Raw genomic sequence first — 26794 nt, forward strand, 5'->3', positions numbered from 1 at the left:
TTGGTTCCCACTGTGGAGATAAATAGGTATAAATAAATATATGATAGCCTTAATATTTATCAACAAGAGTTTAAGTGGTTGTTTTTTTTAAAAAAATACCTCTCAGATTTGAATAGGAAATACTTTAGACTATCCACAAATAAACAAGGATGCAAAAAATTGTGCACAACTCAGGGCTGAACACATGAACTGTCTTCTACTTGGTTGGGATGTCACTCTATTGGTCTGTTCTGTCTGTTTTGATGGACAGAAATTCTTCAGGGTCTCATTCTGATAAAAAGATTTTCCAACTTTTGTCTGAGGCACCAGAGCTTAAACTTGGGATTTTTGGCATACAAGACCTGTGTTCTGCTATTGAGCTACAGCCCTCACACTAAAGATGTAACCTCAGTTGTCTGGGATTTGAACCCAGGATCTCTTATATTCAAATCAAGAATCATGCCCTTAGATCAACTAGCCAGATGAACACATGAAGCCACCTTATTCTGAGACTGGTCTTTCAAGGTCAGTATTATCTATTTGACAGATCGTGGTTCTCTAGAGTCTCAGGTAAAGGGCTTTTACATAGCCTTCTACAGGTATCTTATCTTTCAAACTGGTGGTGCTGGGAATTGAACCTGAGACCTTCATCATGCAAAACAGATGCTCTGCTCTACCACACAGCCTGAACTTTGTATGAACTTCGTATGAAGGGACTGGCAAACTGCAGTGCTCTGCTTGGCTATACTACCGTTGTTTTGATTCAGGAGGTAGATTGTGTCTCCCCCCTGCAAGGAATCCTTGAATAGCAAGAAAGCAACCAAGTGCAGCCGAGGGGAAGGCAGTACTCAGAGCAGAGTGCAACAGAGATCCATCACCTGCAGTGCCAAAGCAATCCATTAGTTACTGAATGTACTCTCCAGAACAAGTCCTCCTGGGACAGCCAGGCTGTCTTTTTCTGAAGGGCAGTTTGGAGGATTCTTCCCCATTCGCTTGGCAGTCCCCTGGGCTCCTCAGCCTCATGTATTATAGAGAGAGGCTTAATGGTGGCTGGCTGCACAGTTCTGGCTGTTGACCCCTCTCAACACACACCCGCACCACCGTAGTCCTCCTTTCTGCTCCTTGTGCATGACAATTAGATTCTGATTTGATTTTTCTCTTAACTGCACGAACCCTATTAAAACCCAATTCAGCTGATTACAAACAGCTTTCCTTAAATGAAATGAGTTTCTCCCCAGGGATTCTGCTAGAGCTGGAGATGACAAAAATCTGTAATAGAATGGCATGCCTTAAGAAATGCACCACTGGATCAGATAAATGTCCATCTATTCCAGCTTTTTGTTTCCAGCAGTGGCACACTGGATGCCTTTTGCAAGGTCACAAGCAGGACAAACTGGAAATGGCCATTCCCTGTCATTTATCCCCCGCAGCTGATACATGAAGGTAAAGTACCTTTGAACATGGAGGTTCCATTTAACTGTTATGGCTAGTGACTGTTGATAGATCTGTCCTCCATAGATGTGTCTAAAGTGCCATTACCTTCAGATTCTTGGGATTGCCTCCTTTCAAGGCAACACTCATTACCCCTCAGATGTAGCCTTTTCCTGAGGTACCAGTTCCTTGCCACTGAATCCTGTCTTACATGTAATTATTGCAATGCAGCTAATAGCCGCTCCATGGGGTGGTTTGAGGATGCAATATAAGCACAAAGATGGGGGAGGCTGAAGCTGATTCCTTCTGCACACATTGGTCACAAGCAGAAAAGAGTCAGCATGTCTCTGGGAGGCAAAAAACTCCAGTCAAATTCTGAGACAAAGTCCTCACAATGGACATGAGGGTTTTGTAACATGCAGAGAAACCCTTACAGACTGTTGTACAAGAATGTTTTAGTTGCTCTTCATATTAAAATTGTTTCAACCATTCTTCATTCCAATTATCTTAATCTGTGGATCCAGAAATATTATAGTCGGTCTACCCTTCTTTGTTCCTCCTCTTGATTTAAACATAGCCTAGACATGGTCTCACCTCATCAGAGAGTTCTTTGTACACAGCCATGCTGGCTTTTTAGTTGTCTCCCATTTTTCCTTCTAATTGGAATGGTTTGCGACTGTGCATTCAGTCTTTCATTTCTCAGAAGTTTCTATCCCTCTTGAGCTCTTTTCTCCCTTGGGGATTTGTATATATCCGTCTCAGTTTGTCTGGTCTGATCCCTGTAAATGAGTGGTCAGGACCTTGCCAAGAAAAGTTACAGTATCACACGAGCTGTGGATGTTTTCTGAATGGGCAATACATCAGGAAGAGTGAGGCAGAATCTGGCACTTTGCAAATGAATAGCAGATAAATAACAGTTTGACCAGAGCGGGGGAAAGAACTGAGAGTTTCTAGCTGGGCCGTTTCTAGATGGCTTACCTGCACCCAGGACGTCGCGCCACGTTTTGGATCGTGCCAGGGAAAACGTGAAATATCGCGTTTTCTCACACGAGTTTTGTGCGACGTCCCAAGAAAACGCAATATTTCACATTTTCCCCAGCACGATCCAAAACGTGGTGCGACGTCCCGGGTGCAGGTAAGCCGTCTGGAAACGGCCCTGGAATTGAGGGAGCAGTTTGTGGCAGATGCCCAATTTGTTCTCTGGGGGATCCTATGCCAGCTGCAGGAGTGCTTGTTCTATTATACTTAATGATCTGCTTGTGCATCTTTAAACAAAGCAGATATTTCAAAAACTCCATAAGTCTCCATCACTCTCTCATCCAAAGACAACTAACAACATAAGAACACTAGAAGAGCCCTGCTGAATCAGCACAGGGGCCCATCTAATCCAGCATCCTGTCTCACAGTGACCAGCCGATTACTCTGGAGGGCCAACAACAAGGCACAGAGGCCAAGTCGGCTTTCTCCTGATGTTGCCTCCTGGCACTGGTATTCAGAGGTTTACTGCCTCTAAATCTGGAGGTTTGGCTTCACATGTGTTCTGCTATTTGTAAATAAAGAGTACTTTACACCACAAGTCTCCAGTCATTGGAAAAAAATGACCCCATACATTCTATCTTTTAACCACTCAGGGAAAAAGAGAGCAGGTAACCCTAGGCTGGGCTTAATGAGACGAGTGACTCAATGGGACCTGTTTCCAATGCAGGGACTTAACTCTGCAAATGGGAAATAGTAACAAATGGGAAATAGTAACAAATGGGAAATAGTAACAAAGACAGTCTTGAGCCTGTGTCAAAGGTATTTCTCTCACTGCAAGTTTATCTGAACCTGGAAGCCTGCAAGCTCCCAAATCTTCATACCTTTTTGGTAAACTTCAGCTTCTAATGTTTTCCTCTTAGAATTGCTGCAGTCCACAGGAATGCAGAAGCAACAACTGGCAGGGCAAAGCATGCATACTAACATCCAAAATACATACTGCAGGGTGTGGTGATGGAAAGAGCCAAGATGGCCTGTAGATTTGCTATAACTGTTTCTTGATAAGCATGGTTCAGTCAAGAAGAAGACACTGAGCCAGGACTAGGAACAGCTGGGTTCAAATCCCCACTCAGCCTTGAAATTTGTTGAGTGATCCAAAATCACTCACTCCCCTTAGCCTCGCCTACCTTCACAGGGGTGTTGTGATGATAAAATGGAAACGAAAAACATGAGCTCCCTAAGGAAAGGTGGGATACAAATGTAAAAGAAAGATAGAAAGTAGTTTCCACTATACAGTGTACCTTTGAGGCTTCCCCTGCTTTCTTTGTTCCTGTATTAGCACTTTCCCTTGGGAAGGCATGAGATCAAATGTCAAGTGACTTCATCAGTTTTTGCCCTTTCCTGACAGCTGTGATAATTACATACCACCATATGTTTCTGGTCATAGGGCAGTGCCAAAAAATAGAGTTATTGCAGAAAACACCAGGATAAAAAATACATATATGGGGACGCTACAGATGAGCGGGCATGGATCTTTAAACACAAGTTTTCAAATGTTTTGGGCCTGAAATCTTAGAAACGTGTACAGGGGTCTTGAAGAGCCAAACTACATCTTACATTGGGGATCTGTGATTGGATTCCCTGATGTCTAACTTACAATGCAGTCCCAAGGAAGAGTTAAGTCCATAGAAGTTAAGTCCTTAGAAGTATAACTCTGTTTAGGATTGCACTGTTAGCCTCAAAAAGAGGAAGACAATATGGATCATGGCTACAGCACTGAGAATGCTCCTTTGCCATGCTCTTTATTGCCCTCAAGCCACTTTGAATCTGACAATGATAACACCCACAGTTACTCCAAATGTGCCTTGTTCTCGTCCCCCACCCCACGTCTAAAAGCAGTGTGTGGTGAAGGATTTTAATCAGGGAAATTGTATGGGGGGATTATTTTTTAAAATCCTCCCCCCACACACATTGGTTGTCTTTTTAAGCTATATAAAATGTTGAGGGAACACATTAGGGATCTCCAGTGTTCTATGAAGTAAGGATATACATCACTTGCATATCACATCCACATGCTGCAAATTTGCTGTAGGAAATAACAATGTGTCGAGCTGCCCTTGCTAATTAAAGACCCTGTGCCCCAGGGCAGATTTCACTGAGATCACAATATAATATTTGGATGGTCTATCCATTTTAAAACCCATTATATACCAGTAGTATCATATGTACTAGATTAAAAAGCATCCACCCAAAACTAGAATATTTCAAAGAATTGAGTACTGAAGAAACAGATAGTGCATCTATCAAATATGTACAGTATATAGTCCCAGACTCTGGTTACAACACTTGGAGAAAAATGTATTGGCCTTTTAATCATCTGTAGCTGTCCAGGCAGAAATCTGAGCAGTATCTAACTGGACACATGGAGGGTGCATAAAATAACAAAGATAACCTGAACTGCTATCCTACACAAAGAGTAATATCCTTTTCTGTGGTCAGAGAGGCCTTCAGTTTTGAAAACCAGATAGCCATCTTCTACAGACGTACCACCACAGCAATTAAGATGGCTCAAAGCCAGCATACACAACTAATTGACACAGAGTTTTCTGACCATCATACACAATTTGTGTTGTGAACCTGTCATCTGAATTGTCTGCCACAATCCCTTCCAATGTGAACTTCATGCCATATTCAGCAAGATTCCTTCCAACTGCTCCCCTACTGAGGGTCCAGCCCCCTGTCTATGTGCAAATCCCCTCCTGGAGGAAGGATGAGACTTAAAAGAATCATGCTCTGATGCCTCATCTGGCTGCCACTCTCAGCAAAATAAGATGGAAGGGAGCATGAGCTGGTGTGATCTCCCATCACTAGTTAACAACAGGCCCACTGCCAGTTGCCCAGTTATGAAGACCCTTGATGTTTGTCTTGGTAGACTTTTTGAATGGACACTGAGGGATTGCAAACAAAATCACATTTATGCTCATGATTATAAATGGTTCAGATGAGCCATTCAGCCCAAGGGTGGTACACACAGTGAATTGCTACAAGAATGCCTATTTTATATTTTCTAGGAAGAGATTAGGCAAAGAAGGATAGATCAGATGCTGCTACTGTTCGAAGCTGGCAGCTGCTGTATTTAAGTCGATCCAATAAATGGTTGGAAAGAACCATGCTATCTACAGTCCAACACTTTTGAGCAAATAAAGTCTTTCTCCTGTGTGCTGGTCCCAAGTAGACCATCTGTCAACTGGATGGCTTTCTCCCCAAGAAATGTTATATTACAAATCAGACTGAACAACTGCTTGGGAAGCTCTCTGCTGCTTTATAACACACACACAATTTTTCCCCTTTCCCTTGACCTTTATGAAAAAAGTCAATTTGTTCTCTGTTTTCTTAGCAAAAATTTAAAATGCCTTGAAGTCACTTTCACACAGTATTCATAAACAAAACAATTCTGCATTTGATCTTTTCAAAAAACAACAATCCATGTACAGCGTGGTGGTTGTTTTCTTTTTCATTTTGTTCATTCCATGGGAAGGTGGCTTGGGGTTTGCCTACTTGGGGGACATAAGTGGCAAGAGAAGCTGGACTCAGAGTTGGGAAATTCCAAATTCTCTTTCATGACCAATTTCACACAGACTAAACAGTATGGTTGCCAGGTTGAGAATTCCCAGGACTCATCTTGATAAGGGCCCATGATGAAGCTAGGACACAGAATGTATGATGTCAAGCAGGGCCAATTCCAGGTTTTGGGAGGCCTTGGACAGACAGTGCTCAGAGGGTCCCCTATGCCCATTACTAGGTTTCCTTTCTTGCCCTACCACCACATGCTCTCACCTGCCTGCGCATTCTTCCTTTGCCCACTCACAAGTGCCAGGCAGCTTATGTAGCTGGGAGCAGAGGTGACAAAGCACTCACAAGCAGGCAGTGGAAGGGTATGAGTGGAAGCAGGGGTCATTTCGTAGAAAAAGAGCTGGAGGAACTCATTAGCACAACTTATTTGCATATGCCACACCCCTTGACATCACATATCCTGGCTGTTTTGGACCCAATCCTGGCCATTCAGGGCCAAAATTGGGCCCAAAATGGCCAAAAGGGGACCCCAAATGGTGAGGATTGGGCCACTGCTGAGCGGGAGAGTGATCCACCACTGTCAGAGGCCAGATCCAGGCTGAAACGGGCCCAAAATGGCCAAAATGGCCCCGCCCACCTACATGCAACCTCTTTGGAGAACTGCGACCTCTTTAGAGAACTGCGTTCCTGCACATTCCCCCTCAAAATGAGCCCTGAGTGGAAGGGAGATGATGAGTATGAAGTCAGCAGCGATGGCCCCACCAGAAGCCATGGGCCCTGGCAGCTACCCACCGTGCCATGTGCTGATGCCTGGTTCCAAGGCCTTTCTGTTAAGCTTGCCCTGTCTCCTTCTTAGGAAGAAAAACACCAACTACCTTCTGTAGTTCACAAAACAATACAGTATAAAACAAATCAAACAAAATCAAACTTAAGGAACAGGTTCTTTTTAGAAAGGCATTTAGCGGAATGTTGGCTTTATACTGGCTTCGTTTTATATTGGACAATGTTTCAATTATTTATTGTATAAGGAATTTTATGTTTGGAAATGGCTTTGAGATTTTAGGAAAGGTGATATAAAAGATGCCAAATAAATAAATAAATAAATAAATAAATAAATAAATAAATAAATAAATAAATAAATAAATAAATAAATAAATAAATAAATAAATAAATAAATAAATAAATGACTGGCATCTCGAATTTGAGTGTCTCATTTCACTGATGCTGGGGAAATCCTTTCTTTGCCTAAAGCTTTGGCCAGTCAAAGTAGACAATACTGACCTAGATAGACTAAGGCAACTTCGCCTGTTTTGAAAAGGCACTGGATTTTTAGCAGAAGATACTGATCTCTGCAGGGAAAATAACATAATATCCCACTTCACACATTCCAAGGCTCAAACTGTCGCTGAATCCTAGCTGAAAGGAAAGTATGCCTCTGACAAGGAAAAAATGGGGATTGGGGGGCGGGGGGGGGAAGAATTTACCAGATCACACAAACATGTTTTTGTCATGCAGGATTCAGTTGGCCAAATGCACATACACACACACTTCCATCCTCCATCCCCCCCTTCCCCCGCCCCCAGCGAAGGACTGGCATTCCTTCACTTAGTTTCACACAAACCTTGGCTTAGAAAAACTGGGATGCATTCAAGCTGCCACTTGAAGCCAAGTTACTGAGAGCCTTGGAGAGAAAAAGCAAGAGAAAATTCCAGTGGCGACAGCATCGTCTCTGTTCCAGAGCAATCCTGGGCCAAAACAAAGCTAGCCCCTGCCAGCTACACTAACTTGTATTCCTTGCTGCCACTTCTGCCATGACCCTTCCCCCACTTTTGCCAAAGTCACCTGGGAGAAATTTCCCTCCTGATCCCAAGCCCCTATACCCCTTCTTGTACTTCTTTGTTATATCATTATGGGGAAATAATTTAAAGAAAATGTCTGACCTGCCTCAGACAAAAGGTTTCTTTGGAAAAAAAGATGTATTTTTCTATATCTGGACATCACTATAAACCTTGCTTTAACAAAAAAAAAAGGTTACATGTCATATCTGCACACCGATGATCCAGCAGACTGGTTGGTTAACATCGATTTAGGACCTCCAGCTAAGCTTTTTAGCTGCTTTGTTAACTACAGATTGGATTAGTTGTGATGTATTATGATTAATCGACTCAAAAACCACAGTTTGTTGAATAGCATGGTACACTGCAGCAACCTGGCCACAGAAATAATCATACAGGAAAGATATTCTCCCTGTTGAGACGTGAAAAGGAGGTAAGAAGCAAACAAAATTGTGTTCATGTACAATCTGAGATTTGCTGCTTAGGCTAACCAGAACTGGTTGCACAGCCCACAATTTTTAAAAACTACGATTTCTCATTACGTTGACCTGAAAGCAGCCCTAGATACAGACGTATACAATAGATATTCTCATTGATATAAATTACCTTCTATGGGAAATCACTGAGGGCCAGTTACTTGAATCTCCGTTTGTGGCCTGGGCTCCTTTTCTAGTGGTTCACTGTTCCTAGAAAACAGAATATCAGATTAATCTGAAAAGATAGAATATGAAATGTTACACATTGCCTCTCAAAACACAGTGGAAGGTTTTGTAGCAATTAAAAATTCAAGTTGATTGGGCAATAAATTTGGACATATAAAAACCAGTACTTCTTCACAGAATACGTAATTCATTTATAGATTTAATGGTCACATGATGTGGCAATGGCCATTGCCTTAGGTGACTTTAAAAGGGAACTAGACAAATTCACAGAAAAGTTATAACTTATTAGCAGAGGTAATATACTTCTGAACAACAACAGTACAAGAGGGCCTGCCATACCTGCTTGTGGGCTTCCTAGAAGCATCTGGCTGGCTCCTATAGGAAAACAGGATACTGGTTTAATGTGCCTGCAGTCTCATCTGGCTGGAGTCACATGTTCAACTTCCACTCTTGGCAAATGTCTGTTGCAAGCAAGGATCCAGCTCTTTAGCCAAGTGACCAAAGCAAGTAGGATACTCATATGTATTAGTTTCCAGGCAATGTCACTCAAACTACTTCAAATATATTATCTCATAACCCTAACAACAGTCTTGCAAGGTTGAACATTATTGTATTGAAGGGCTGTGGCAGTGTCCTTTTTCTAAGGCTACCTAGTGCCAATATTTTAATTTTGTTCTGAACACCTCTTCTTAAAGAGTTCTGTTAATAGGGAGACTTGTTTCCTGCAATTTAACATCTGTACAGAAAATAATTACGGTCATTCTATATTTTTAATCAGAAAAATGAGCTTGCGCAACCTACCTTGCTGACTCCCCCCCCCCCCCAGTTACTATGCCTTGAAATTTCCCATTCCACCTAAGCCACCATCATTTTCAGCAGGAAGATCATCAACTTGTAATCAATGATCTGCATCCAACCTTCACTAAGTTCCTGTATGAGACAATTTACATCACTGAGGACACTGCCCCAAGTTTATCCTCACAAAGGCTCTGGTCACTAAATGAGCTTCGCAAGTATGAACTCACGTCTCCTTGGTTCAGCACCAGCATAGAAACCACTACAACACACTGACTCTCTCAGGATAAAGGCAGTCATACATTCCAAACGCACTGGGATGTAGTGATACATATTCCTGGATCTGAAAACAGTTTGCTCTGCAAGGATCAACTGTTTGCTTTAACCACTTCTACCATACTTCAAACATCAGTCTGACTTCATGCTGTATCTCTATTGATAGTTCTTTCCTTCCCATCCCTTTCCCTTGAAATTTACACTCTCAGTGAAAGCCACCAGTGTTCAAATTAAAGGGAGTGTCCAGCTCTGCTACTTTTTGGCTACTATTTAGAAGGCTCCCCGCACCTCTGCAACCTCTATTCACATACTCCCTACCCCCCATCTCTCTGTAGTTATGTGCTTGGCTGAGGAGGTCAGCCTGGTTTCCAGTTCTGCGTTACTTGGTTTACTCTATCCAGATCCACCCACGTTATGACTCTGAGCAGGATCTTTATTTCATCTGCTGTCTGACTGTGGGTCACCCTCCCCATTCACTTTTGGTCTGATGCTTACTGTCTTATTGGGAAGGACTTTTCTCTGGCCATGGCACTGACGCTGCTACAAATCAGAGTAGACAGCAATGACCTGAATGGACCAATGGTCCAGCTTGGTGGAAGGTAGTTTTCTATGTTGATCTGCCACAGGGAAGCTTTCTTTGAAGACTGATTTAATCGTGACGGCAGAGGTAAAATATGGTATTGGTGGTGATAGCCTCAGAGCCACATAGTACCACGAAAAAGCCTGACCCTTGGGCACATTACTAAAAGGAGAAATTTAAGTTATTCTGGAATTTAATTCCTGGTGGCAGCAATCTACCAAGAGGAGGCAAGAATGAAAGGCTTAAAGACCAAATCTACCCAAGAGAAAGAAAGGGGTCGTAACACCTTTTCTTAAGAAACCAAACTTACTGACAACCTCCTTCCTCTAAAAGTATCAGTATTGCTACTGCAGAAGCATGAAGACAGACAAATTTAAACCTACAGTAGGAAAAGCTGCCAAGGGAAATGGTTACAAAGGTGGGGGAACAACAAACCCAGAACATTTACTGTTAAGGTTCTTAGCAGAAATTGAAAAAAAGAGCAAAATACATCATGTCTTGCCAACTTTCAGGTTGTGGTCTTTAATCTTCCATGGAGGGCTGACTTTAGGGAGCTGTTAATAACAACATAAGGCATACATTCAAAGGGACTGCAGATTTCTTTCTGAACGAGCACAATTTAGTGCAGGACTGAGATGTAGGGGCCAAGTGATTACATGCCTGGTGGTTGTGAGTTCAAGTCATACTTCAGATATGTCTGCATAGACTGTTTTTTATAAAACATATCTTGGGGTTACTCATTCAGTGCAGTGAATCCCTACAAAACCATAGTGACCTGCTCCAGGCCAGATACAAGCACATAAGGAGAACAGGAAGATCAAGGAAGGGACTGACTCAGTGTAGGACTCAGCAAGAAACTGGCAGCAGAAATGGGTTCTGCAGGGCACAGAAGTGAGTATTACTTCAATAGTGGTCTGAGTTCAACTAAACACCTACATCAACCAAGAAGGTCTGCTGAGGACCAAACTATGTAGGACATATTAACAGGAAGCTGGCAGTTTCAGCAAAGATAGGAGGAGCTGCTTGACCTGCCATTATTCCACTCAAACTCACCCTGCCCAAGATGCTTTACTACCCACAGAGGAAATTAAATTGAGACCTCCAATCATCTCAACAAAAGGAAGGAATTTTGAGAGTAAAAAATAGCAGGAAGGGAAAGGATCAAGCAGCCCCCCTCCCCTAGATCTTTGGGCTACTAATGCAGCTTCAATACTCATTTTAATTTAAAATGAAACTGTTAGGAGACTGCACACACATCTGCATATTGTTAGTTGGCCCTAAGGCCTGGCAGTAGGTTTTTAAGAACCAAGCTGAAGTGAAAACGGACCGTGAAAGGACGCAAATTCGTTTCCAAAGTTCTTTTATTGGTTCATCTCAGGCAACGTGTTGTATATCCAGTTTAGTAATAATCATACAGGGAGCAAACCCCCACGAACAGTTGGGGGTTTCTCCCGGCGGGAGAGTGGCAACGGGTGTGCCTGGCTAAGTATCCCGTTTCGCTATATACACGCTTCTTCAAAAGCCTCCATACATTTGCCTGGGAACATAAATTAAATGGATACAATTCAATGTATGTCCAAATACATGAAACTTAACAATTGCACTGGAGTTATAATGTAAAATGCAAAAGAAACCCACCAGTTCTATGTACTCACCAATGAAACCTATTTTTTATTTTTTATATGAAGCAGGAGTCGAATAACATGTGAATTTCCTTATTTTAATCCTGGGCAAAACCTCTATCCTTTCTCGATCTCCTCTCCTGTATAGGTATAATTCTGGTTGGAGTTTATAAGAGTATCGCCCCGTTGAGGGTTGCTACTTGCTGTTAACTATTTAAAGTGCACACACGCATTTACCCATTCTCCTTGACCACACAAAACAGACTCTAACAATGCCATTCTTTGAAATACAGTACCGGTATCTTATCATCTGAAACATACCTCCTTATTGAGAACACTTCAAACTACAAGAAAGGTGTAAAATCTGCCTCCAAATTAAGACCATTTGGGGCCAAGGTGCGTAGTCTAATGATCAATTCTGTCTCCAATCTTAGTAAAGACCGCCGCATATTTATGCCTGCCCCCTCCTGCAAAACCTTCAGAACTGTAAATACCAATTCCCGTTCGTTTGTGTGATGCTGAATGAAGTGTTGGGTGAGGGGCGCCTCCAAAACTTTATTTCTGATTTTTGACATATGCTCCTGAACGCGGAGCCTAACTGGGCGGGTCGTGCTTCCTATATACAACAGCCCACAAGAACATCTTATTGTATAGACTACATTACAGGTACTGCACGTGGAAAAATCTTTCGAAAATAAATTCCTCTTGGACACAGGATTCATTATAGTGCTTGTATTCACAGACAAGGGACAAACATTGCAGTGGCCGCTACACGACCCGCCCAGTTAGGGCGGTCTTTACTGATCAATTCTGGAGACAGAATTGATCATTAGACTACGCACCTTGGCCCCAAATGGTCTTAATTTGGAGGCAGATTTTACACCTTTCTTGTAGTTTGCAGTGTTCTCAATAAGGAGGTATGTTTCAGATGATAAGATACCGGTACTGTATTTCAAAGAATGGCGTTGTTAGAGTCTGTTTTGTGTGGTCAAGGAGAATGGGTAAATGCGTGTGTGCACTTTAAATAGTTAACAGCAAGTAGCAACCCTCAACGGGGCGATACTGTTATAAACTCCAACCAGAATTATACCTATACAGGAGAGGAGATCGAGAAAGGATAGAGGTTTTGCCCAGGATTAAAATAAGGAAATTCACATGTTATTCGACTCCTGCTTCATATAAAAAATAAAAAATAGGTTTCATTGGTGAGTACATAGAACTGGTGGGTTTCTTTTGCATTTTACATTATAACTCCAGTGCAATTGTTAAGTTTCATGTATTTGGACATACATTGAATTGTATCCATTTAATTTATGTTCCCAGGCAAATGTATGGAGGCTTTTGAAGAAGCGTGTATATAGCGAAACGGGATACTTAGCCAGGCACACCCGTTGCCACTCTCCCGCCGGGAGAAACCCCCAACTGTTCGTGGGGGTTTGCTCCCTGTATGATTATTACTAAACTGGATATACAACACGTTGCCTGAGATGAACCAATAAAAGAACTTTGGAAACGAATTTGCGTCCTTTCACGGTCCGTTTTCACTTCAGCTTGGTTTTCAATTGTGACCGTTCCCACCCTTGGTTAGTAGGTTTTTAAGGACAGAATCCTAGTTTGAAGCCATGTACTCCTATGGCAGACTACTGTAGCCAACCCCTATTTCCAGGGGCCCTGAAGCACGGGGAGGCAACAGTAACTCCAAACCTCTGTAATTGCAAGTACCTTTGCAATTAGTTTTTTCTCTTCCCAGTTTGTGCAGCTGCCTATGATGGGAAACCTAGCTCAACTGTAAGCAAGAGTGAGCAGGAGCATGAACATCATTCCCATCTTACAGTCATCCATTGGCTACCTATCCCATCCTACAGCCATCCATTGGCTACCTATCCGTTACCGTGCTCAGTTCAAGGTATTGGTTATTACATACAAAACTCTTCACGGCCTTGGCCCGGCATACCTATGGGAACAGCTCCTTCCCTATGCCCCTCCATGGCAGCTTCACTCTTCTGAACAGGGTCTCTTGCAGGTGCCAGTCTGCACATGGGCAAAATCAACAACAGCCCGTATACAGGCTTTCTCTGGGGTGGCCCCTACCCTGTGAAACGGCCTGCCTGAGGAGGTCAGGAGAGCCCCCATGCTCCTGGCTTTCCACAAACAATGCAAAACCAAGTTATTCAAAAAGGCTTTTTTTATTCAGCTAGGAGGACGGTATTGTAGGGAGGGGTCTCAGATGTTTCAATAATGAGTTTGGAATCATAGACTTCACCACTATGTTGCCTTACATATCTGTTACTTTAAATATGTTGTCTAATGTCAGTTCTAGAATTGATTATGTTCTGTTTCAGAAATTCTTCAGCTCCATATTGTATCCTTTCTAATGTCATGTCTTTGTAAACTTGTATTTATTTACGCAATGACATTGTTTATGGAAATGTCCTTGACACTGTATGGAAATGCCTGCCCTTGTCCTTGCTACTGATTGTACTTATCTCACACTATGTAATCTGCCTTGAGTCTCAGTGAGAAAGGCGGACTATAAATAAATAAATAAATACCATGCGACTTAACTGTAGGAGCATCTTGAGTACTTTGACATGGCAACACCAATGAAGCAGCATACAAGTAAAAGAACAACTGCAGATCTTCCTACAATGCCACAGAGGATAATGTATCCTCTTGGAACTTGGCATACAACTTGTTGGGGGGGGGGATGTGTCAGGCTAACACTGCCACTAAAGTGCCATGTAACATGCCACAATTGATTACAGGCTGCGTGTGGCACAGAGAAAGGAAGGCTGACAGAATGAAAATTTGGCAAAATTTCAGAACTGCTTCTTCATTGTGTAAGGGCTCTTTATGGGAGTGAGCATGCTTATATAGGGGGCTTTAACTGTAGCATCTGAAAAAAGGAATGTGAAAATACTAAGCCTTGAATAAAAGGATCATGCATCTTTTTAATGGCTTAACCCAGCAAAAACTTCCCAATAACAGAGAGCAAAGTCTTCCCCTTCTCCTCCTGCTGCAGCCCAAAATTCCCCTTGAAATGCTGCTCTTAGGGGACCCCCAGGAACAGCATAATGGGGAATTGGAAGTCTGCACGTGTGGAAATGATCAGCAGGACCCACTCAATGTGTATTTTGGACTTAGTAAATTTTATCCCATCCTTCCTCCAAGAAGCTCAAGACAGCATATAGCATTCTCTTTTCTATTTTACCCTCAAATTGTGCGGTAGGTTAGGCTGTAAGAGAATGACTGGCGAAAGATCACCCAGAAAGATTAACAGAAAACTGGAGATTTGAACTCAGGTCTCCTAGATGGACACTCTAACCACTACCCCAACAGCTTATCCCAGCATGTTGCATTGCAAACCTCTTTTGAAACAAGGAAATATGAAAAACACTTTGTGACATGGGATAGGGCAGTTCAAAGGAAAATAAAGTTAAAAATCTCACCAAATGGATACAGGCTCTTCAGTGTGCCTAAAGTAACTCGTTGGAATGCAGCCTATATCAATAAGCCTAGAAGAAGAAGTGGGGGAAACGGAAGAATATAATTACATTTAGGCTTGAAAAAGGAGCAAGCATGTGTGTGTCTGTCTGAGAAAGACATCAGTAGCCGGATCAGAAGAGGGCAGATCGCAATTTCCATAATAATTCCATTATCTACTAACAACAATGGACACCTAGGACATCTAATTGAGGGCTGTAATTTTAATTTAATGGGGAAAATCTAGTACAATTCCCTGAGTTTTTTTCAATTAAATTAATGTGATGGGCTTTAATCGCTGTCTTAAGTACAGAGTGTGATTAACAGAACAGCGGCATAAATTATACATATATATTTTATCAAAGCTCTGGCAAATGGACTTGCCCTGCAAAACACCTTCTCCTTAGTGCTGACATCCAGTTATAATTCTATTTAAACAGAAACTCTCAGTTCAAAGGAGGCCAAAACACTTCCCTTTGGGTCTTTTTATGCTTCCTGGTTTCTTTCCAGGCACCTAAAAGAAGCAGAAAGAGATGGGGGGAGTGTTTCTAAGGCACCCTGTTATCAATTCAGTACTTAACATTCACATACCCCTAACCACTTTGCTTGCGGCCAAAACTCCTTGAAGCAAAGGGGAAACCAGAGGCCTCCCTTCCTGGCGTTTCATGCAAAAACACATCCAAAACACCTCCCCTCACCACACACACAGTATTCCTGTAATCCCATTTGAAAAATTTCAGTTCAGCTCCCATGCAACTCTCTGTGTGTCTGCAGCATGTTTAAAAAAAAACAAAAAACATTAAGCCTGCAACTCTTTCTTGGATTCATATGTTGCTCTCTACTATGTTTCTTAACGGTCTGGCCAGAACGATCAATATAGAAATAAACTAAAACAATATGGGATCCCACCAGCTTCTTCACTCAGTCTCACCTAAAAGCCCTTCCTAACTACAGCTCCCATCTCACATGGCATTTTTTCTATGCAGATCCCATGATCCCCAGCATGGCCTTTCTGGTCGTCAAAGGGCACCCCCTTCTCCCTTTTTCACTAGTGGAAAAGCTGGTTGGAGCCAACCCTAAATATTGCCCTTATCCCATCAACTGGAACTGTATGTAACTTATTTATATAAATACTAGTTTAGAGGGCATTCTAAGCAGTTCAAACAAATACATGTGCTATTTCTATAGAAACAGACTCATATGAGAATATGGAATAAGAGTGTTTAGAGAAACAATGTGAATTCAAGTGACCAATAAATTTGCATTATAGCAAGTCCTACTGAATAATTAACTACCATATTTATTTTGAAATCTGGGTGGAAGAAACTCATTTGGTAAATATTCTAAAGCCAAGAATTAAGATTTCAAGTGTGATCCACTGAAATACTGTCCCAGCTGGATATATTCTAAATAATTCAGATGTAACCAGATCCCAATTAGGAAATTTCTGGAGATTTGGGAGGGGGGGGAAACTGGAAAAGGTGGGGTTTGGGGGGGAGGGACCTCATCAGGATATACTGTCATAAAATCCCCCCCTCCAAAGCTGCCATTTTCTCCAGGGGAACTGATCTCTATGGTCTGGTAATTCCAGAAGATCTCCAGCCATCACCTGGATGTTGGCAACTCTAGATTTAACCATAATAAAATAAATTAACTGAATTTTAAAATACAGTCAATCAGAATATTTGGAGAGCACCCTGTGTGGAGATCTGGATTTGCAATGTAGAACACATATATGCAACTGACAAGCTCAAACTGAGATTACGAAAATGGTCAGTGGAAGTGCAGAGAAGAACTAATCTTCCCTACTCCTACACCACTTCCTGGATCCAAATCATGCCCCTCCCAGGGCTATTTAACAGGTAAAGATCCACTCACAGATCTTCCAATCTCATATCTATTTTTACCCTGCAAAAATGTCAGTGGAAAGTGGCTTGAGTGACCCTCCCTCTATACAGATTGTAAACACATTGTAAACACAATGTGAAAGGAACCTCAGGAGCATTAACCAGAGAAATATATTGTGCAGCCCAATCCCAGGTATGTGCCCAGGTGTCCCACTGAATTCAATAGGTTTTACTTCCAAGCATTTGTAGGATTTGCAGCCTTGACAGATACTGTTTTTGAATGACAATGCCACCCCAACTTAGGGGGGAATGAGTTAATGTCACATATATGGATGACTATTGCATTTTTTCACTCTGCAGCTGAAATAAGCTTTGAAGCCATTGACAATCTGTATAACTTTAACAGCTGGCTAAACTAGCACATGAGTTGTCAGCAGTTTTATATCAGAGTTCAGCCTTGGAACATGAAGTAAAAAATAAAGCTGAGAGTGCCATTTGACTGTGCAGAATATTCTCCTTCAATGTTTAACTGTCCACAGCACAAACCCACACATTTTTGTGGTTAATCTGAGGTGGAGCTTATTAGGAAACAAGCCCCAGTACCTAGTTTCCCTGCAAATGTTCAGCTCCAGAATGTATGTTTTGTGTGGCTCCAGTATGTGCGTTAGAGAGAGAACAGCAGGATTTGAGTCCAGTGGTACCTTAGAGACCAACAATTTTCAGGGTATGAGCTTCCTCATGTCAGAGTGCCCTTCTTCAGCTGAAAGATATACTTGAAGAAGGGAACTTTAACTCTTGAAAGTTTATACTCTAAAAACCTTGTTGGTCTCTAAGGTGCCATTGGATTCAAATCCTGCTGTTCTACTGCAGACCAACCTTCCTGAAACCAAGTCTGAGAGTATCACTTAAACCATTTCACATTTTTTAGGTTTCAAGCGCCTGGCAGAATAAGTGACTGGGCAAGAGAAACTTTAGCAGCATTGTGTGTTTGTACATGACAGACAAAGCCCTTACACGTGCAGATTTTCCTCATGTGCCCTGCCACATTTCAATGCTGCTGTCTGCCAGTATTCTCACACCAGTAATCAATGCTTCACCTCTCTCCCAGCATTAAACATGAAGAAACCTACTCACGTGGCAGGCTGGTGTTCACACACACCATGGCAGTTTATACAGAGTGCTTTACTCAGGGACATCCATCAGCAATGCTGGGGGGGGGGGGAGAATAATGTGGCTGGCTGGTATGGGTGCCCCTCACTGAAGGGAGCATTTTTTTTTAGGTAGTATGTTTTAAAACTACCCTTTCAGGCTGTGTTCTTTAACAAAGCTGGCCTTTAATTTTTTTTTAAATTTTGTTTTGATTGTATTACTTTGAAATAGTGTATTTTGAAATGGTCCATACTTTAATGTAAATAAGAAAAATGAACACACCGTTTCAAAATATTCTTTCTCTACACATAGTCTTACACACACACACACACCTGCAGGCGCAGAAACATATTTAAACAGGATATAGAGAGTGAGTGAGTTTGTGTACATATATAAATTTATATTTAAGCTGCTTTGGACAGGAAAGACAGCACAATTTTTTTTCAGATACAGAAAAATGCCACAAGGGGCTCCCTTCTGTGGCGAGGCCGCCTGTGGAAAATGTCTGAGGGGGCGAATGGCGGGACAATAGGGGTGGGAGGGACGGGTTCGAATGTTCCGCGGCGACGGTTGACGACCGTTTGTCCGCCATTTCGCGCGAGCGAGCGAGGGGTCCCAGCCATGACGAAGGACAGTCCCTCCTCCAGCGGAGGGGGCGGCGGTCCCCCGTCCCCGCGCGCCCCTCGACCGTCCCTGCGCAGAGCGCCTTGCCAACACCCTGGCGGGGGAAGCACCGCCAGCTGCGGCGCGTCCCCCTCGCTTTTCCACGAGGATCACCGGCGGGAACTGGAGGCGCTGCGGGCGGAGCTGGAAGCGGAGCGCCTGCGCTCTCAAGAGGCCCGGCGCCGTTTCGCGGTCGAGGCGCGGGAGCTGCGCGAGGCGGCCGAGCGGGACCGGCAGCTGCTGGCCGACCAGCTCCGCTCCAAATGGGAGCAGCAGCGGGCCCGCGAGCTCCACCAGCTGAGGGAGGCCACCCAGCGGCAGCGCGAGGCCGAGATCCGGCAGCTGCTGCGCTGGAAGGAGGCCGAGCTGCGCGAGGCCCAGGAGCTGCTGCAGCGGGAGCGCGACGCCGCCATGAGGCAGGCGCGGGACTTGCAGCGCCAGCTGGCCGAGGAGCTGGTCAGCCGCGGCGGGGCCGGCGGCCGGGGAGCCTCCGGCGGGGGGCTGAGCACCGAGTGCCGCGCCAAGCTCCAAGAAGTCCTGGGCAAGCTCCGGTGGGAGGTGGACGGCGAGCAAGCCGCCCGGATCCGCCACTTGAAGGCCGAGCTGGAGCTGGAGCGGAGCCTCTTCCTCAAGTATATCCTGCAGCGCTTCGAAGGGGAGTCCTTGCGTGCCGGCTCCCCGCACCGATTCAGGCAGGCCTCCTCGCAGCAGCGGCTGGGCAGGACCAGGCCTCGCTCTTTGGAGAGTCTCATCGCCGCCTGCACTCCAGATGTCCAGGCGGTTTCCAACCAGTCCTCCTCCCCTGCCCGAGGGGAGTCTCCCTGCTGCCCCCAGGTGCTGGAAGAAGGGAAGCCGGCTGACAGCAGCTGCCCGGAGCAGCCCCACCAGAAGGTGGTGGGTAAAGAATCACCCCTGAAGGAGGAGTCTAAGCAAGAGGGCTGCGCTGATGCACCCCCTGAAGGGAAAGTGAGCTGCTGGGGGGCCGCTGGAGAACGCACCCCAGAAGCCATGCAGGGGCAAGGCTGGTTGTCTGGCCACAGTTATGACCAGCTGATGAAGCAGAACACAGAGCTGTTGGATGTCCTGGCCAACCTGGAGCAAAGGTGCACTCATCTCAAGGAAGAGAATGCGCTGCTTCGGAGGAGCAGCTTCCCGGAGATGCAAGACAAAGTGAAGCGGTTGAAGGGGAAGAATGCAGAGCTGGCTGTCATTGCCAAGCGGCTGGAAGAGAGAGCCAAGAAGCTCCAAGAGACACATCTCAGAGTTAGCAGTACCCCAATACCGTTGGCCCTGAATTGCTCTGAGATGGAATTGTGCAAGGACATGTTTGCTCAGCAGCAGGCAAAAGATCTGAATAAGGAAGCCCTGTTGGCCAAAGACCAGCAGTTAGAAACCTTACAAAAGGAGTGTCAGGAGCTCCAGGCTAAGTTATCTGCTGGAAAGGAGAACACCTATTTGCTCGATATCAGTGATTTTGATCGCTTGTTACGAGAGTCTCAGAGAGAAGTGCTACGATTACAAAGACAGATAACGCTTAAGACCCTGAAGGAATCTCTTCAGACCTCCAAAGTAGGTTCAAATGGTTCCTCTTCATCAGTTAGCAAGCAGGAAGCATCATCAGCCATAAATGTGCATTTAGAGGACTCTTCTTTAGTAAAGAAGACACCAAAAACATTGAATATATTGAAAAAGGATGCAGAATCAGAAGCACTGCCGTTAGGAAATGAGACTAAGAACTATAAAAACAGCACTTTAAAAACAGATTCAAATAGTGAGAATCACTTACAGCTTTTACAAAAGCAGCTTGTTGAGAAACTAAAGCAGTACAAAAGCCTTAAACATGAGGTAGAGGAAAAACAGAAAAGATGGGATGAATTGCAACTGAAACTTAAAAAAATATTAAGTGAAAATGTCAGGTTATCTGAGGAGAACTTTCGACTCCATGAGAAAAACAAGTGGGCAGAAAAGATTGACAATGAAAATGCTGATCTGAAGATGAAACTAATAGAGGCAACTGATAAGCGAAATTCTGCTGTTCAGCTGACTAAAGGACTTGAAGTCAAAGTAGAGAATTTAAAACAAGTAATTAAGAACATGGAAGAGATAGCAGAAAGACAGCAACAGTTAGAAACTGAACATGAAAAAACTTTACTAGAGCCGCTAAAGAAAGAAGAAAAAATACGACAACTGCAGCAAGTACAGACAGAAATAAGAAGAAAACTTAAAGTAGCAGTACAGTTACATGAAGCTCAAATGAAAGAATTAGAAAATCAGTACCATAGTCAAACTGAACATTTTAATCTTCAGTCTCAAGATCTTGAACTATTACAAATTAAAAAAGCTGTGCTTTTGGGATCAGAATTGTCACATACAACATGCAGTTCCACAGGAATGAGTTGTCCAGAACAAGATACCTACCATGCTCTTCATTGCAGTAACAATATTAGCGATGAAGACTGTGTATCCATGGCTTCTGTTGATTTGATCCAAAAAGTCAAGGAATTGGAATCCTGCTCAAACTCATCTGGATCAGAATCTATGCAGAACAGTTCTAAATCTTGTCTGAATCCAGAAGAAGATACATTAGGTGAAATGGAAGAACTGGAAACAGATAAAATATTCCTAAACCTACAATCAGAGAATCAAGATTCTTTAAAACTTCGTGTTTTTTTAGCACGATACAGCTATGATCCTTTCAATGGTCCTAATAAAAATCCTGAGGCAGAACTTCCGCTAACAGCTGGAGAATATGTTTATATCTATGGAGAAATGGATGAGGATGGCTTCTATAAAGGGGAGTTGATGGATGGCCGAAGAGGGATAGTACCCTCAAATTTGGTAGAGGAAGTTCCAGGTAACGATCTAATTAGTTTTATTCCTTCAGAGCCAAGTGAAATTTCCTATAATTCATTCCATGAATCAAGTTTTCCCTGCCAAAGTGCTAGTAGTGGAGAAAAAAGCAACAGCCCTGATGAAGATACATGCAGTCATCTTCTGTCTAACAGACCAGAGGGAGAATTATATGAAGTCCAGGCCGCAGTGCCTTATCCCAAAAATCTGACTCTCATCAAACAGTCTGCAAGATCCATCATTATAGGCTGGGATCCACCCCAAATACTAGATAATTGGGGAGAAATACAGAGCTACAACATCTATGTCAATTCAGAGTTACGTCAAAATGTGAACTGTGGCAGTCAGATGAAAACAGTGATTGAGAACCTAGATTTAAAGTTGCAAACTTACCGAATCTCAGTTCAAAGTGTGACAGACAAAGGAAATTCCGATAGAATGCAATGTACTTTCCTTGTAGGTAATACTTTCCATATTGCACCAACTGTCCTGAATCTTCACAAAGTCACTGCCACATCAGCAAAAATCACTTGGTTACCAAGCAACAGTAACTATATTCATACAGTGTATCTTAATGAGAAGGAATACGATGTGACGAAAGCAGGGATCTACTGCTATAGTTTCCAAAACCTCAAACCCAGCACTCAGTACAGTGTAAAAGTGGAATCTCTTAATGAAGAGTTGGTGTATACTCAGGGGGGGTTGGAGCAGAAATCTACAGCAATTACATTTACTACTCCCTCAGCAGGGCCACCTGATACTCCCCTTGATGTCCAAGTACAACTTGGTTCTTCCGCAGACGTTCTAGTTATTAGCTGGTTACCAGTAACAATTGATGCAGCAGGATCATCGAATGGGGTAAAAGTCATAGGCTATGCTATTTATATCAATGGACAGAAAGTAACCAAAATTATGTCACCAACAGCTGGGAGCATATCATTAGAAGTTTCCCAAATACATATGTTCCAAGGTCCTTGGAAAGTTTCTGTAAGAACTGTTTCTCTGTTTGGGGAGTCTGAGGATTCTGTGCCAGCTTTAATTCCATTGACCCTGCTGAAAGTGCCTAGTGCTTTATTGTCAAAGTTTGTTGCCTCTGAGTTGACTTTCAAAGAATTCTTAGAATCTGAAGGCATGCCAGTCTCCGCAACTACCTGTACATCTTCACTCAGCTTCTCCCACATGTGTGTGCCCAGTGCGGATACTAATTTCACTATTCACTTCACTGCTAACTGCAAAGACTCAGTAGTTCCTATGCCTTTGAACAATATTTCTCAGAATCATATGTCCTCTTCTCATAGTCATACAATGACCACTTCTCGCATTATAAAAAATGAAAATAATGGTGATTCCGTTTTGCAAATATCTGTTGGCAAGCAGACTTTGCAGCAATCTTTCCCCCCGTTGTGTTGTGAGGCATCTGCCAATTCTGTCCCAACAGTGTTAGAGGCATTCACTGAAGACACTGACAGGAAAAGGTCAGGGAAGTGTTTGTCTAAAAATATGATAGTTAAGAGCAAACTGGACAACAGAAAGGTATTTGTGATGACTCTAGAAGATTCATCTTGTCAAAGCTCTCTTGAGAATAGTGATGCAAATTGCTCAAGCCCTGAGCCTAGTTTTTCTTCTATGGAGTTTGAACTGAAGAAGCAGAAAGATGTAGGCTCACGTAAGATCTGTCTTCAGGAAGCACCAGTTATATTCCCTGAGAAGGAACAAGTGCAACAAATTAAACAGTTATGCAGAAAACTCTCTAAATTAACAGTGTCTAAAGTTGAAACCCAGGAAGATGAATCATTAAGATTAGGAAGTTGGCAGATTTCTCTTGGTGAATACAGCCATAATTCTGATCTTTCAGATATAGAGGAAGAAGAGGAGGAGGACCAAGAGACTAAATGGGCCATTTCTGGTGAAGATGTCTGCAAGCCACAGGAGAACCCAGAATCTTCCCTAGAACTGCCAAAAGACAAGATTATGACTTTGAGAGCAGATCAAACAATGACACGCTCAGCGTCTGATGCTGGCCCCCAAAGAAGTATTGCTTCAGGAGATTCAGTCAGTGATGACCCAGCAAGATTATTTGTAGCCCTTTTTGACTCTGATCCCACCACTATGTCACCTAATTTTGATAAAAATAAAGAACAGCTACTCTTTAAAGACGGACAGGTTCTAAAAGTGATTGGTGACAAAGATGCTATTTACAGAGGTGAATGTGAAGGAAAGAAACGATTTATTCCCTGCAATATGGTCTCTGAAATGCACATCGACAGCTCAGAAGTAAAAAACCACCTGTTAAAGAAAGCTGATGAAGAATGAAAACTTATGAAGAGGTTAGTGGATCTATATACAAAGAAAAGTCACAGCACATCATGTCCAAAATCCTGGTGGCAGGCTATAGACCATAGCCTAAAAACTAGTAAAAAACTTCTTGAACACATGTACAGAAAATCATGTAGAGGTGGAGAAATTATTATAGTATTTATGCACACCAATAATGGTGGACTCTGTTATGGTTAGTTAAAAAGCATTGTACCTTTTGATCTTTTTGAAAGCTGTTTCCTCTGAATTAACATAACATAACATGACAGCCTTTTGAAAGCTACAGCTGGGCAGCCCGCAAGGACTTGAAGGCGGCATATTATTTTCTCCCCGCCCCCGCATTTCCCCTTTCACAGCTCTAGAGCCTTTTCTTGCTTCCTTCTCCTTCACACCCACCAAGCAACTTACCTTTTGTTTGTCCCTATCTTCAGCTATATTTATTACTTGCTTGCTTCATCTATACCTGCCTTTCTCCTTTTTATCTGCACAGCACCTCTGTGAGGTAGGTTTGGTTGAGTGTGTGTGACTTGCCCAAGGTGTGAAGTTCCATGGCAGAGTGGGGATTCAGACCTGGCTCTTCCAGATCCTACTCTGAAACTTAAACCACCATACCTCAGTGGCTTTCATGCAGTGGCTAACAATAGTGAGCAGCTGGGCCTGGGTGAGTTGTAGAAGCTGCATGGTTATTGCTGCCAGGCCTGGCCCCAATGAGTCCTCCCTCAAAGGCCAAACGTGGGCATATCCCATGTGGTGGTGATGAAGAGTGCCCTCAAGTCATACTTGACTTTGGCGACCTCTGGTGGGGTTTTCATGACAAGAGACTAACAGAAGTGGTTTGCCATTGCCTGCCTCTGCAACCCTGGTCTTCGTTGCAGGTCTCCCATCCAGTTACTAACCAAGGCTGACCCTGCTTAGCTGCTGAGATCTGACGAGGTCAGGCTCACCTTGGCTACCCAGGTCAGGGCATCCCATGTAGGAAATATTTATAAAATACTCTTCTGGCTCTTGGGTGTATGCATGCCCATATTAGATTCCAGTGTGAACAAAGAACAATTGAATCCTTTTGTGAATTTGTAGAAGAGGCTTGTGTACTTACAGGAGGGAGGTCTTTTATTTTTCTTTCCACAACCTGAGTTACAAATGTATGTGTTAGAAAGTAATTTGTAACATGAGTGGTACGGAGGCCTGCTATTGAGAAGAGGAAGGAAGCAACCCTGTGGCACATTTGAATCTTCTGATACCGTTCTCTGGATTTCAATTGGGTTTTCTCTATCTAAAAAGGAACTCCTTTCTTATTATATACAGAATACTTAAATGCAGCCAATACGTTAAAACTATTGAGGTTTCTTACTCTATTTTTCTCATTTTGCGTTGGAATGTTTAGCACACAGCTGGGGAAAAGTCTTGTTAGCTTTGCAGTGAAAGGGAGCTTTTCAGGAGTACAATGTATTTGTTGCGCTCAGCTCAGTGGCACATATTGTTTGCCCTAAGAACTTTGGTTTAGGGACATTCTCTCAGGAAGCTTTTAAAAACAGTAAATGATGACAGTAAATAATATTAATGAGGCGTTTGCTTGGAAAATGCTGATTTGTGGCATGTTCTACACTGAAGCCAAAATAGTGACACATCTTGTGCCAAATAATGTATTTTCCATTATTAAAAGATGGCTATTTGTTCCAGAAAGTATTTTAATACTAGCAGTCTTTCCAAGGACACATGTTACAGACGGTTTTCTGATTTTCAGGGCAGGAATTCACTAATGGGAAAGGTTTTTAAGTCTAGTTTTTTATTGGTTTTATAATAATGTACACAGTTGACAATAGACTATAAGAGTTAGCTTTAGGAGTGTGCCTTGTTTGTATTAAAATGGAGAGATTGATCTTTGAAGCAGTAGACCAACTTTATTTTATTCTAGAAGATCAAGTTTATTAATCAATATGTCTTGTCTTTTATATGTTTTTGCATCATCTAGGCTCTCTGCTGGAGAGTGGGCTGCCGCTGCTATCGTTTGGATCAAAGCCATATTAAAAGATAGGTTTGGAAGCATTTTGGATAAATGTTCCTATTATTTGCACTAAAATATTTCTTATGACCCATTAATCCCACTGCATCTTTCATTTTGTTTTAATAAAACTAAAATATTGCCTTTTTTCATAGTAAAGATGGTGTCCATAACACACAGCAATATATCTTTGTTTAAGAAATAAAATATGTTTTTTCTAATGAATTGCAAGATTTCTGTTTAAACTTCAGAAGCACTGTGTCTAACTTTTCATCAAAAGTACTTCCAAGACTTTGCTCTTCCTATAGCAACTGAAAATGATCCCCAAGCTCATAAACAATGCAACCCTAAACGGAGTTACACCTTTCTGGTTCGATTGAAGTAATTGGTCTTAGAAGGGTGCAACTCAGTTTAGGATTGCACTGTTAACCCCACTTGCTTTAATAAAACCGAGGATGTTACTACACAGTATGCCATACACATATCAGGTGCATGACTAGGCTTTCTGTCCATGAGGCGAACCCGCCTTAAAAAGTGCTTGTTCATTTGGCACTGTGAGGGAGCACTGGGGGTGGGAGGAGCTTGTGGTTTCCTTCCCACTTTCGTCAGCAGAAAGGGGGAGGGAGTCTTTCATCTCCTTTCTCTGGCTCCACAAGCCCCCCTCCTTTAGTACTGCTGTTTTCCTGACCTGAAATTGTCCTGCAGGGCTGTTATTTAATCCATCTGAGCAGACTACAGTATGTGGCAGGACTTCCA

At 42.9% G+C, this 26794-nt stretch overlaps 1 protein-coding gene across 1 annotated transcript; it reads left to right on the forward strand.

The window, feature by feature from the left end:
• The first annotated feature begins 18828 nt into the window (after positions 1-18828).
• Positions 18829-24033, forward strand: LOC129340966 (RIMS-binding protein 3C-like). The gene is made up of 3 exons (XM_054995862.1): positions 18829-20577; positions 20647-22873; positions 23576-24033. Exons 1-3 carry the CDS (start codon positions 18829-18831, stop codon positions 24031-24033), a joined length of 4434 nt encoding a protein of 1477 aa, XP_054851837.1.
• The last annotated feature ends 2761 nt before the right edge of the window (positions 24034-26794 follow it).

This window comes from Eublepharis macularius, chromosome 13 (genome assembly GCF_028583425.1).
Source record: "Eublepharis macularius isolate TG4126 chromosome 13, MPM_Emac_v1.0, whole genome shotgun sequence".
Taxonomy (NCBI): domain Eukaryota; kingdom Metazoa; phylum Chordata; class Lepidosauria; order Squamata; family Eublepharidae; genus Eublepharis; species Eublepharis macularius.